General features: G+C 49.9%; 5 protein-coding genes across 5 annotated transcripts; 2 read left to right on the top strand and 3 right to left on the bottom strand.

Annotated features, from left to right (window-relative positions):
* Window positions 1-1,566: 1,566 nt before the first annotated feature.
* On the top strand, window positions 1,567-1,847 carry An01g04750 (hypothetical protein; the record flags this gene model as incomplete). Its single annotated transcript, XM_059747731.1, has 2 exons — window positions 1,567-1,739; window positions 1,781-1,847. The coding sequence occupies 2 exons, from the start codon at window positions 1,567-1,569 to the stop codon at window positions 1,845-1,847; spliced, it is 240 nt and encodes a 79-aa protein (XP_059599638.1).
* A 2,363-nt stretch (window positions 1,848-4,210) lies between these two features.
* Window positions 4,211-4,955, bottom strand: An01g04740 (60S ribosomal protein uL11; the record flags this gene model as incomplete). Its single annotated transcript, XM_001388864.3, has 5 exons — window positions 4,211-4,224; window positions 4,280-4,604; window positions 4,671-4,791; window positions 4,858-4,891; window positions 4,952-4,955. 5 exons carry the CDS (start codon window positions 4,953-4,955, stop codon window positions 4,211-4,213), a joined length of 498 nt encoding a protein of 165 aa, XP_001388901.1.
* Window positions 4,956-5,397: 442 nt separating this feature from the next.
* On the bottom strand, window positions 5,398-8,056 carry An01g04730 (uncharacterized protein; the record flags this gene model as incomplete). The annotated part of the gene is made up of 7 exons (XM_001388863.3): window positions 5,398-5,422; window positions 5,480-5,673; window positions 5,728-6,825; window positions 6,882-7,352; window positions 7,418-7,712; window positions 7,777-7,907; window positions 7,964-8,056. 7 exons carry the CDS (start codon window positions 8,054-8,056, stop codon window positions 5,398-5,400), a joined length of 2,307 nt encoding a protein of 768 aa, XP_001388900.1.
* A 771-nt stretch (window positions 8,057-8,827) lies between these two features.
* An01g04720 (uncharacterized protein) lies at window positions 8,828-10,433 on the bottom strand (the record flags this gene model as incomplete). The annotated part of the gene is made up of 3 exons (XM_001388862.3): window positions 8,828-9,589; window positions 9,641-10,191; window positions 10,244-10,433. 3 exons carry the CDS (start codon window positions 10,431-10,433, stop codon window positions 8,828-8,830), a joined length of 1,503 nt encoding a protein of 500 aa, XP_001388899.1.
* A 1,043-nt stretch (window positions 10,434-11,476) lies between these two features.
* An01g04710 (uncharacterized protein) lies at window positions 11,477-12,261 on the top strand (the record flags this gene model as incomplete). Its single annotated transcript, XM_001388861.3, has 2 exons — window positions 11,477-11,648; window positions 11,729-12,261. The coding sequence occupies 2 exons, from the start codon at window positions 11,477-11,479 to the stop codon at window positions 12,259-12,261; spliced, it is 705 nt and encodes a 234-aa protein (XP_001388898.1).
* Window positions 12,262-12,666: the final 405 nt, after the last annotated feature.

Raw genomic sequence — 12,666 nt, 5'->3', positions numbered from 1 at the left:
AAATTAAAGGAAACGGATCATAAAATTCGATAGGGAATTCCGATTGAAGTGGAAGAGGATGGAATTGAAGCTTAGGAGGGGGGGGAAAATATTAAAAAAATAAGGAAAAATTAAAAATTAAAATCAAAAGGCCAACTACTTACTTACTTTCTTTCACAGAAGATATCCATACGGGCAGTGAGCTACTACTAACTAACTCACTAATGTAGCAGACAAAGAGTCATCGACGAGCCAAAGTCTCCATCAAGCGGGACGCGCATCATGACAGAGCGGAGCTTCCTAAACGCAAGCAGTGGGCGGCGGCAGCCTATAGCTCCCGTTTTGTTCTAGGGTGGTTCCTTTTTTGGGGTGGGGGGAGGGCAACCTGAGTGGGTTCTGAGGATGGACCAGCGGGAGTGGAGCCAATAGGCGCTGGCCTGGACCAGGGTGGAGTGGGGAGGAGGTTACTGAGTTGGGACGCGGGTGGGTTTGGGCGTCCAGGTTGATTACTTGGTGGTGGCTTGGGACCAAATGAGAAGAGAGGAAGAGGGAGGGGGGGAAAGGAAAATGAACAGCAGAAAAATCAAAATTCGAAAGAGAAAAAGGGAAAATATATCATGAAGTAATAAGGATGGACAAAAGAAAAATGAAAAAGGTACATGCATTTACGTATGAACGCCATACTGTGTGCAAATTGGTTACTCTGAACGGATAACTACGGAGTACTTAACAGTAGTATCTTATTGATGTTCCCCTCTGTAGGTACAGTAACTAAATCAGGGCGGAAAATTTGGTACTAGATGGCACAAAGGTATAACACGCGGTGGCTTGGATGGTTGTGGTGCCTCAAAACGCAGATATGCGACCGATCCAAGGGAGCAAGCAAATTCTCAGAATCCTCAACCCTCAATAATCTTTTCTTCCTTTTTCTCACCCCCACCTAGAAACCGCGAAACAAGGGAAACACGAACATCCATCACATTTCAGTCCCACCCGAGGATACTACGATCCAACGGCCAGGATGGACCGGCGCTAGCCACTTGGGCGCAGGCAGCGAATCCAGGCCAGTCTAACGTCAGTGGACCAGCAGCCATGGCCCCCCCGGTCGCGAGTGGCGCCCGCAGTGGTCAAGCCTTGGGGCCTTGGGGGCCTCTTGGAAGTTGGAGTTTGGGAGGGTTTGTTTGGTGAGTGCGGAAGGGCGATCTGGCACCTTCGGTGGGTTCGAGTGGAGTCCGTCAAGGAATGGCCTGCGAGCTGGCCTTGGATGGGTGGAATGAAACTAGAAAAAAAAGGTGGGTTTCATAATTTTGAGATTAAATAAAATCAATCAATATTGTGAATATCTTATAAGTATCATATTACTTTGTATATCCGGAGTATATATAGTATATAAAGGATGGGTTTTATTGATATGTATATCGATATTGATTTCGTAACCCAATTTACTTGAGCAGTGCCGATTAATATGTAGGGATAATATCTGAAGAAGACTTGTCTACTAGTCAAATAGGAGAATTTCGCAAGGAAAGAAGCAAGATTGAATTAGCAGAATCCTTCATATACTAGTAAGTAGCTAATTAGTATATTATGCGTATACATCGCCGCGAGGCTGAGACATCTGGCCACAAGCCCAAGGCCAGCATCATTCTGCAGCCCTGGAGGCATCCAGAGGCTGAAAAGAAAATCCCAACTAAGACGCATGCCGCGTCCGATCAGGTGGAAAAGATGGCCGAATCATTGCCACTGGATAAATATCTCAGGTATGTCAATATGTATAATAAGTATGCACTATGTGGTACAGAGCGCGGTGCCGTTATAAAAGAGATGACTGTCAATGGGATTCTGATAGGTTGCCTTCTCTCTTGTGACAGCAACTGCTGAGCGTTTTCTGTCGCTTTGATCCATCCGTGCCTAAATGTTGATATCAGCCAATCCATATCCCCCCTACACACCATACATCAAAGATTATCGTAGATTTGATTTGAAGGTGTCAAAGTATCATTCATTCATCAGGCCTCCCTTTTCCACCCTTATGTAACCAACAACAACAACAACACATCAACATGATGCATTATACTTTTAAATTCCCACCCCTCTCCCATTTCCCCCCAAATTTATTTTCCCCCGGTGTAACTCAAAATCTAGGTCTCGGGAATGGAGGAGGGATCCATGAAACCTACCTTAGTTTCACTGTATCCCCATCCACTTAGACAGGGCGATTCCAGCCATCGTCTTTGACCACAGATCTAAGTGTTACCGGCATTCCAAGTTTTTCTCCCTCTTCCATTTCCACCGTCCGGTCATCTCCGTCGTCCAGATACAGTGTAATAGAAAACAATGTAAAGGCAGAAACTTTTTTAGTAGGGACGGGGATCAACGAGGGGCAGCGGGACCGGGGCCGCCCTGGAAATCAAAAATGGAATAAAATAAATAGAATAATAAAAGAAGAGTAGGCTGTGATAATCCATGGGCCTTGTCACGAGCGGTCTGGCGATGAGGATCGGCAAACTTTGCTGCGCTGTGGCTCTTCCTGCCTCTCCACTCCGGTAGGCGCTTAGAGGAGGGGGTCCTGTCTGAGAGGAGAGTTGTACAGTAACTACACTTAGTAGACCAACTAGCTGAGAGGGAGGAGAGAAAATAAAAAAGAGGGGAGGGGGAATTGAGATGGCGAAAGTCAAATTCATTAATCTTCTCCTTGTGGCCGTTGATTTAATGATAACTAAATATCTTTCGCTATAGTTAGTTTGGTATCTCGGTTAGTTGCTAGTTGGATAGTTAGCATACATAGCAAATTCATCCGTATGGAGGCGGAATCGAACACATCCACCCCGTCTGCACCCGTCCTCCCGCCATGTTTCACTTCCCAAAAGGACAGCATTTCACTTCATTCCATCCTGCTGAGCTGGCCAGAAGAAAAGAGATTTTGATGATCACGGCCTGAACTTGACTGCCTGCCTGGCTGACTCAGCCGACTCCCTCTCAAGTGGTGAGTCACGAGAAAGATAACTTCCATTCCATCAACTCACTAAAGTGGGATAGATGCAGTCTTATGCATGTCGGTGCGCCTGTCTGTGCCTATCACAACAACAACTTGCATTCTGAGTCGCAGCCATAGCCCTTCCGATGGAGACACTTGCAGGCTTTGCTGGACTTGAGAGATCCATTACTCTCCCCATCCATGTAGCCATCCATAGCCTGCCTCTTTTTCCATTATTATTCATTCGGTCATTCATTTCCCTTTCTGCCTACGGACGGAGTACCGCTACCCGGGATTTGTGTTCGTTAAGGGGGGCGCCCCAGGCGGCACCTGCAGCTCGGGGCGCGTATCAGGAACGCCGCCAATTGAACCATCCCAGTAGTTATTAGTAGTAGTACTTAAGTCCCCGGTGGGTGGGGAAAGCTCATGGAATCTTCGGGCTCTCGGTGTGTCCGGGCGCGGCCCCATCCGATTCCAGCCTACGCAGTATGTGTCTATTTGGCGACTGTCGATGCTCACCATCACTAGATTCTCCGTCCTGGTGTATGGTTTGCATGGAGTGGACTACGGAATGGGGCGTTGGTCTCCATCTTCAGGCGCGAGACGGCAATAGTGATGGTTAGTATACGCATGGGACATGCCGATCGTTCAGGCGGTAGTAGTCAAGACTCGATTTCTTCAGAAGGACCGCGGGTTGATCACTTTACCGAGGCATAGCTAGACAAAAGTTGAAAAGGATGGAAAAGAGTAAATTTCATTGCTTGAATTGATTCAATTGTCTACGATCATCAGACATAGTCACATGCCTGGGGCTAAGATTGTGATTTTGACCGTTAAATGGACCACTGTATCCACAGAAAGAAGCACGAAGCTCCCCTCGAAGATACCGCGGTGAGTAGCAGGTCGATTTGCTCTTCTTTGCTTAAAATAAGCCTATACCACGTTGTGATATGACAATTCCAGGCCCGAAGGCGGGAAAAGACGGTAAGGGCCAGAGTGTTGCAAAGGTCGTCTGGGTGGGGACTCATTATGATCCAGCTTGCATAGAAGGCAAGTAAACCATATGTGAGACGGGAAAAGAGAGAAGGGGAGTCTCAACGAGGACGTCGAGTGAAAACACTTATCGAATTCGAAAGAACAGAAATGGGGAATCTAAAGTCATGTCTCATAAGACAATTTTGTTTCGAATAAGATGATCATATTCCGTAACTAGCATGCCGGTAAAAAACCACGACCGCCGCGAATTTGAATCATTTACTCGGAGGGGACTGCGAAATAGTTAGTGGCAAAGTCTCGAAAGATATCGTATGGTGGTTAACATACTGTCGATCTCGCCAGCCTTGACGTCGTCGGAGACGTCCTTGGGGCTGCGGCCATCGACCTGGCAACCGACGGAGAAAGCGGTACCGAGGATCTCAAGGACGGTACCCTTGAGCTCCTTAGCAAGAGAGCGGTGGCGCATCTTGCGGGCGATCTCGATGATCTCGTCCAGAGGGATGGACTTGCTGTGCTTGATGTTCTTCTCCTTCTTGCGGTCACGGGGAGGCTCCTTGAGGGCCTTGATGACCAGGGAAGAGGCGGAGGGCACAACGGAGACCGCGGCCTGACGGTTCTGGATGGTCAGGCGGACGGTGACACGGAGACCCTTCTATAATACCAAAAAGATGCTGTTAGCACTGTAACCTCCTATGGTTGACCCGGACGATGTGCTTACCCAGTCACCAGTGTTCTTGGCAATATCTTCACCGATCTTCTTGGGGGACAGACCGAGAGGACCAATCTTGGGGGCCAGAGCAGACTGGGCACCGACCTCACCACCAGTCACTCTCAGGTGGCTATAAAAGATCGTTAGCAGCTGCGTCAAAAATCGCGCCGAGTGATCTTCAGAATATGCAACTTACATGATCTTCACCTCATTGGGGTCGAACTTGGGAGCTGCCCAATGGGATACATATTAGTTCGCCTATTCGATTTCACCAAGGAGATGATACTTACGCATGGCGAGTGCGAAAGGTCGTCAATCGTCCTTGGAAGGTGTCGGGGTGGATAGTACAAAGAAGGAAAGAAAAAAGCCGTCGAGGCCGGAAGGATATTTAGCTGCCGTTGCGCCTGAGCTAAGCGAGACCCAGAAGCGGTAAGTCTCGTAGGGCTCAACCCATGTAAATCACGTGACCATATTGGGACTATGAGCTGTCTTCCCGAAACGGTAACTACTACTATCTAAGTAAATAGTCCTACTTAGTACTGTGAAAGATAATGGTAACTGATCCACTCCATGATCCACTCATATTACGAAATTTGTTTGTATTCAATTGGTGAATCTAGGTAGTTGCTATATTCCAGGGTAACGAACAAAAATCAATAACCGCTAAAGATACAAACGACCCGAGGACTGGCGCAAACCGCCCCTTGCTCTCGTCATGGCCATTACCTCGTCAAATCTAGCTGGTTCCGGAAACAGCAAGCCTAAAGCACCTAGTTAGCAACGGTTTATATCTTTGTGTTGATCAAGGAAGGACTTACTTCATGAGATGGTCCATAAAAGTCTGCAACGAGACATCATCAGTGAAGATGATCTGCGACGTCACACCTCCGCCGTATCCTCCTGTTGTGTGGGTAGTAGATGGGTTCAGCTTAGACAAAAGGAAACGAGCCTGGGAGCCACCAGCATCGCAAACGATGAAACGGGGCAGCGGGAAACGATCGGAAATCAGTTCCTGTGTACCTAGTTAGCCTGTATCCCGGCAAAATTGATATGGTATAAAACTAACCCTAGCGTCTTCCTTTGGTTGCTCGAGGAGCACCTTCAGGTTCTCGTAGCCCTCCTGATCCTGGTAACCAGCCTTCCTCCATTCCGCGATAGTCTCACCGTGGAAAATCAGGATGTGGAAGAAAGTGTCCAGAAGAAGGATGTGAGCGGGCTGGATAGAAGCCGAATCCAAGAGCACAGGTTGGCTTCCTTCGTGTTCAAGGGAGTAGGAATCCAGAGTTGGCTGAATCATAACAAGAGAGTCGCCAACATCTTCGTGGTTGAGCACATGCCGGTAGAAAGCAGTCTCGTCAGGCGAGTTGTTGAACACCTGCAAGAACTGGCTTCGGCGCAGGTGGAACATGAACTGAGGGTAGAGGGTGAAGTTCTTCTCCAACCGGAACGACGTAGGGTCATCTTTCCGGTAGTCGGCGAAACGAGAGCAAAGTCTGATGAGCATCCGGTCAACCCATCTGAGCACATCGGGGCCATCGTCCACCTCGGCCTTGAACACGGCGATACGGGCCATCAACACGGCAGCTGCTTCCTGATCGAAAGACTGCGCCAGCGTAGGGTCGCCCGCAGGACCGCTGAGGGGCCGCGCGACCGTTGTGACCCGAAGGTGGTAGTGACCCGACGAGTGCTGGTAGTATGTGAGGAATTGCATCATTCCCCTTTGAGGGCCTGGTTGCACTGCTGCAGGGCCGCCCTGGTTTGCTATTTCGAAGTAGACGCCGTAGCTCGAGGCAGGGTCGATACCACACATCTTCCATGCGCAAGTGTTGCCGATACCGCATTCCGTTTCGCCGACAGAGCTCGACTTCTTGTTCAGGGAAACGGCGTGACCAATAAGGCCGGTGACCTTCAGCTCCTTGGTAGTCAGAACCTCAAGAGATGCATTGAAGCCCATGAGTAGGTTATCCTTAGCATCCTTGTCGAATATCCTGACGAACGACTGCTTAAATTGTGAGGAGGTGAAGCTGTCTGTGAGAAGGATATGTCCACCGGTGTAGTTGGCAAGGTTCTTCATCTCCAGCATACCGACCTGATCGAGACAGCCGGCAAAGACATCAACAATATGTCCGTTGTTGGCAGCACGCTTAGCCATGTTGTCATAGAACTGGATACGTCATTAGAACCGTGAAAGCACACAAGGCAAGTCGGGTCAGCACGCACCTTGACAGCCTTCTTGTAATATTTGATGTTATCGCGGTCAATATCGTGGTGTGAACGGATGGGCTCCTTCAGCTCAGGTCCGACGACGTGGCCGGGACCCTCAGTGGCCGGACCACTGGTGAAAACCATGATGCGGCCACCAGCATTCTGGAAAGAGGTCTCGAGTAGACCCACGGCGACGCTGAGAGCAACACCAGTGCATCTGAGAGGTCGCTTGTCGTTCGCAACAGGCCACGGGTCACGCTGAAGCTGTTCGAGCACGTTCGTGATCTGGAACTCGGCCTGCTGAACGGGAAGGAGGAACCGCGCCGCAGGGCCAAGCGGGGGACGCGCGGGTTGCTGGGGCATGTTCGGGCGAAGTCCGGAAGCAAGACCAAGCATCTCCTGGACCTGCTTCGCGGCGTATTCCTTGCTGCCGCGGAACACATAGGACTTGGCGCACTCGGTGTAGCCGAGTTCATGTACTTGTGCCTGTAGTTCAGTCAACAATGCATCCTGACATGAACCAAATGTAGATGAATGGTTTGTGTCCCTACCATTGTACCGTATGTGATCAGACCAACCAACGCGTTCACAGGCAGCAACGACAGACTCATGATCAGAGAGTCCTTCAAGGCCTTCAGACTGTCATCGTCCTGGCAAGTATCGACAACATAGACGAAGATAGGGGGAGCAGGGGCGGGGCGTGCCAATTGGTACTCGATTGTCGTGCTCATCGGGTGAAGCTCTGGGGGTATCGTGCTCTCCGTGATATCCTTGTAGTGAGGGGGCAGGGGGTTGCGCATAAGGCAGAAGGGGCATATCCAGATGCGGGCCCGAACGTCAACGTTGCTATGCGATGTCAGCCAAGTCGTTCATATAGCCATGCCTGCTAGCAGTTGAGAGGAAGCCATACGCATAAGGATTCAGCACCGCCCGACAAGGCGCCTTGCAAGTGACGGGCTCATATTGTAGCAACGGAGAGTCTGGCTTCTCCTTGAGGGGTGTGTAGACGGCACCGATGGGGACAACAAGGCGGGATGCTTCCTGTCGAAGCATAAGTTAGCAGATATAGGGAAGAGGGTTCCATAGATCTGACGAACCATGCGAGAGCTCGGAAACGTGTTCCAGCTGAGTCTGATGCCATCGCGATCCTCGACATCACTCCATTGGTCCTTCAACGCTTCGTAGTCCATGTTGGCGGCCTGGGGGGAACGGGATTCCGTAACTGGAAGATAACGAGGGGAGGTCTAATCGGGCAGGAACAAGGCCAGAAATAACAAATTCAAACAACACAGACCGGTTTGCAGGAGGTCCCTCCTATATCACAACCCAGTCACAGTATGGGCAACGCCAGCAGCTGTTGTCCGGAGACTATGCGGGGATCAGGAGACTGTTGTGTGAAGCGGCACCTGTTGCCATAAGGCCAGGTTGCAGCATCACCGGTCGCTGCGGGCACCCGTACACCGCGCTAGTGCGCTTTAAATACCCGCTCCTCTTCCCTCCACAACATTTTTTCTTCTTTTTCTTTCCAAATATTCTTCACAACGCCGACTCCTTTCATTTTCTATGGCAGCTTCCATCCACCCAGTTGGTGATTTTGTCTAAAGTGTCGAGCGAAGAGTAAATTAGACCCGTTGCTGGGCACCTGGCTTTGAAAGGACGTTTTGTTCCTTTTGGATAATCTGGGAATCAGCTGTGGTCATATGCCCTTCTATCACCGCTACTATAGTAGATTTACGATTTACGTGTAAAAAGAGCAATTGATGTGCGCTCTGTATTAAATGTTTCGGTGCATTCCATGCTCTTAATTTATACATAAAATATCTACCTATGAAATGTGGGATCAATAGCGTCTACCCATTTCCAAAAACAGCCTGACCCGGAACGCCCGCATGGTGGAATATCCGCAAACCGACAACAAAAATGCAAGAAAGGAACGTGGCTTCGTGGACCTATCAGTGATGTTAGGCATTCTTTGGTGCCTTCCCCATTTGCTTCAAGAGATAGCTGCGCTTGAAGTAGGTATTGGGGTGCACGATGGTGTCGAGGTCAGTTTGGTTCCATGTACCGTCTTCCTTCACTCTCTTGATATCTGCTTTGTGGGTATGTTCGAAGACCCTGTTGCAAGCAATATGGAAACGCATCTTCTCAACATCCTCTCGCACTCCACGTAGGACGTCTCTGTCATTGACTCCTGTGGACTGAAGAAGACCGATCAAGTTATCGACAGAGAAGTGGCGGTACGGACAGCCATGGGTCTGTCCGACTCCCGGATTCGAGTCACCCAAGATCTTCTGGCAGGAGTACGGAGGGTATCCCCGGCCTCTGCGGTTCTGATCACCGCCCACATCGCCGTAAGCGTGGCGGATATTGTACTTGTACCGCGAGTTGAATTCGTCGTCAGTGAGCCCTTTGAAGCCTTGGCGCCAGAAAACAATGCACTCTTCCAGCGACAGCCCAATTCCTTTGAGGAAGAGGGTATATTGCAGTCGTCCGTAGTGCTTCAAGTGGTTGTTCTTGCGTAGGTTCATGTGAAGACTGCGCATGCATAGTGGGAAATGCTGAGATAGTCGATCGATGTTGTTCGCAGTGATCGGGGCGCCATCAACAAATCCCTCGTTTTCCGTGTATACCGACTCGGCACTTCCAAAGTTCTTCGAGAGGTGATTCAAAATTGGAGTGAGGCGATCATCTTCATCCAAGCGCGGCAACGCCCGACTTGTGAGCTGGGAGATGTCAGTACCATAAAACAGTCCATATCTACTGCTCTGACATACCTCAAGAGCGCGCTCCAATCGAGCCGTAAATTCTGCTATGATCATGCTCAATTGCTCCCTACCGGGCACATATGCTTTCCCCTTGGATAGGAAAACAGCCCGTCTCTCTACCAACTCCGGGACTTTCTCCCAGTCCACCTTGTACCAGGTCTCATCATCAATGCGACGTAGACCCGGGGAAGCGGCGAGTAATTGTTCCGCCAGTCTCTGTTTTTCCTCATCATCCACAGGCTCCCAGTCCAGATTAAGGCTCTCGATGAAGGCGCGGCGTTCTCTGGTGTCGTCGCGTTGGAAGCGGAACCTGAAAAGCATAGTCTCTGCTCTCACGAAACGCCGACGGAGTTCCTCTGTGGCCGAGAATGCCAGGCGTAGAATAAAGTGAGAATAGTGATCTTTCTGGCGTTCATTCTTCAATCGTTGATCCGCAGCGCCGTTAGAGGAGGATGTGTTGGAGGATAGAGGGAGATATTTCTGGAGGTGAGGAGTGATATGCGCTTCGGTCTCTGCCGGCGACTTGTTTCGATAAGAACAGGCTTCAATCTCAGCCAAGACTGTCGAACATTGTGAGTATATATGATACACTAAGATCGGAGATTAAGTAACCTTTCAATCGATCAATAGCCCATTGCTCAAATTGTTCGAGAGTGATCTCGTCGGTCGGGGGGACCTCATAGAAGTTTAAGCGATGCGGATAGTCCTGTTGCTTGAAGACCGGGGTCGCGAATTGTTTCTTTTTGTGGTCGAGGGTTGCCCTTCTCTTCGGGTCAATTCTGCGGAAGTCTTGCCGGATCATCTTGTTTTTTTTCCAACAGCGATATGAACGCTATTGAGATGCTCAGCCGTTGCTTGATCCGCTGCAGTTCTGCAACACATGCTGGATGGCCTATCGCGCGACGGACGCGAAACGCGGCGGACACGCGCCATGATCACGTGATACACAAATTAATGTAAAGCTCGATTAGGACATGTCAACACCGCAACGGTGACAGCAGGGATACCGGCCTTATTTACAGTGTAAAGAGATTCACGAGTATGTACTGAGCTGCGTCTCAAACATACCATATGAAGCACCCGCTAGTGTCATACTCGAATAGGGAGATATTGCTTGGCTTTGCCAGTAATGTCATCACAGGCTCACAATGAAGCCTTATGGTTGCAATAGCCAATTCCATTCTTCTTCCCTCTGCCTGCTGGGTATCTGGTATCTGTAGTCCTAGTACCCTACACACCGTAGTTGCTACGCCCAATGGACGGAATGAATATACCAAGAAAGCCGAGGCTCCCTGTAGAGATACTACCCTATACTCTACGCCCACAAACAGATCGTAAACTTAGCATGTGAGACAGCAAATGTTGTCTGCCCCTCTGCATGATACTTGTCTTCGCCCGAATTCGGAGTTAGCTCTCCAAAAGAAGCAGTCAATTGCATTGCCAAAAGCCGACATCCCATGCGTCGGGAAACGCTCCGATCTCCGCTCACCGATTTCCTGAACAGGGAACCATCTACAAACCCCACGGAAGCGCGTGCTTTCCCCGGCTTAAGATTTGTCGACGTATCAGCTGAGCACCGACCTTGCCCGATAAGCTGCACGCACTATTATCTTCCTCTACCGGTCCTGCATTCCCTGTCTACACTTTGTTAACTGCTTCCCTATGCCGCAATGGAGATAATATAGTCTGCCCGCCGTTCCTCCACTTTCCCTAGACTTATTGTTGAGGTACCTACCTTCGCCCTACCTTCAACATATTCGACGACCCGGCTGCACCAGAGCACCGGACTACCTTCAACCCCGAGAACACTATATCGACAAATAGCATAATCGAGCAGCGCGCGAAATGACCGCCACAATCCGGCAGCTCAGAAAAGCAGCCCGGATTATTCTCATCGGTGCTCCTGGTGTCGGCAAGGGTACGCAAACTGAGCGGCTCCTCACCAGATACCCAGAGCTCGCCTCAATTAGCTCCGGCGACCTTCTTCGTGAAAATGTCCGGCGGAAGACACCTCTAGGTAAGTGATTCTGAGCTTTAAGACCTTGAGTTTGCAAAGTGCGTGGAAACCAGAATCTGTCTAACGATTTCCGCACCCAGGCCTTCAAGCAGAAGCCACAATGCAGTCCGGCAACCTTGTCCCCGACTCGATGATCCTCGATCTCATATCCTCTGAATTCAAATCTCGCGGCTGGCTTTCGTCAGCGCCGACTTCATCGATATTGCCCTCTGCATCTTTTATCCTGGACGGCTTCCCGCGCACCGCGACCCAGGCCTCAAGCCTAGAAACCATCGTCCCCGTGAATTTCGTCGTCCACCTCGTTACACCTCCTTCCGTCATTCTCTCTCGCATCGCGTCGCGCTGGGTACACGAACCGTCCGGGAGGGTTTACAATACCGATTTCAATGCGCCTAAAGTTCCTGGTAAGGACGATGTCACAGGAGAGCCTCTGACTCAGAGAGAAGATGACTCGATCGATACGTGGAAGCAGCGATTGCACAAATTTGAAGAGACGAGCAAGGCGTTGCTAGAACATTATCAGCGCAAGGGCTGTTTGTGGCGTGTCGAGGGCGACACAAGCGACGAGATCAGCCCGAAGCTTTTCGCAGAGATTGAGCGGCAGTTCTGCTAGAATTCCTTCTGCTAGAGATTTTACACCTGATGGTCTTCTATCCCTCGCCCCCGGTCCTATATACCTTCTTGTACTATATATCGGTTATATCCTGATCCTTGTGTTTGTTGGCGTCGCATTCCTGCAGTCCTAGAAGGGCAGCAGATGGGGACACTGCTTTTTTGTACCACTTCTTCACCCAGAGACAGCTGACATTTTTCGTGGACGAGTTAACCTAATGATCAGTCTAACGATGTTAATGAGTGCTGCAACGGTGGATGACCAGACTATTATCTATATCTTTCCGAATATACAACCAAAAGATTAGCTGCGCAATGCAGAGACATACATAACGACAAGGATATCTATCAGTATCAGCCGTATCATCATCAGAACTTATGCATCATGCAACCACCCCCCCAAAGC

Source organism: Aspergillus niger (assembly GCF_000002855.4).
Source record: "Aspergillus niger supercontig An01".
NCBI lineage: Eukaryota > Fungi > Ascomycota > Eurotiomycetes > Eurotiales > Aspergillaceae > Aspergillus > Aspergillus niger.
This window is presented reverse-complemented; position numbering and strand designations above follow the sequence as displayed.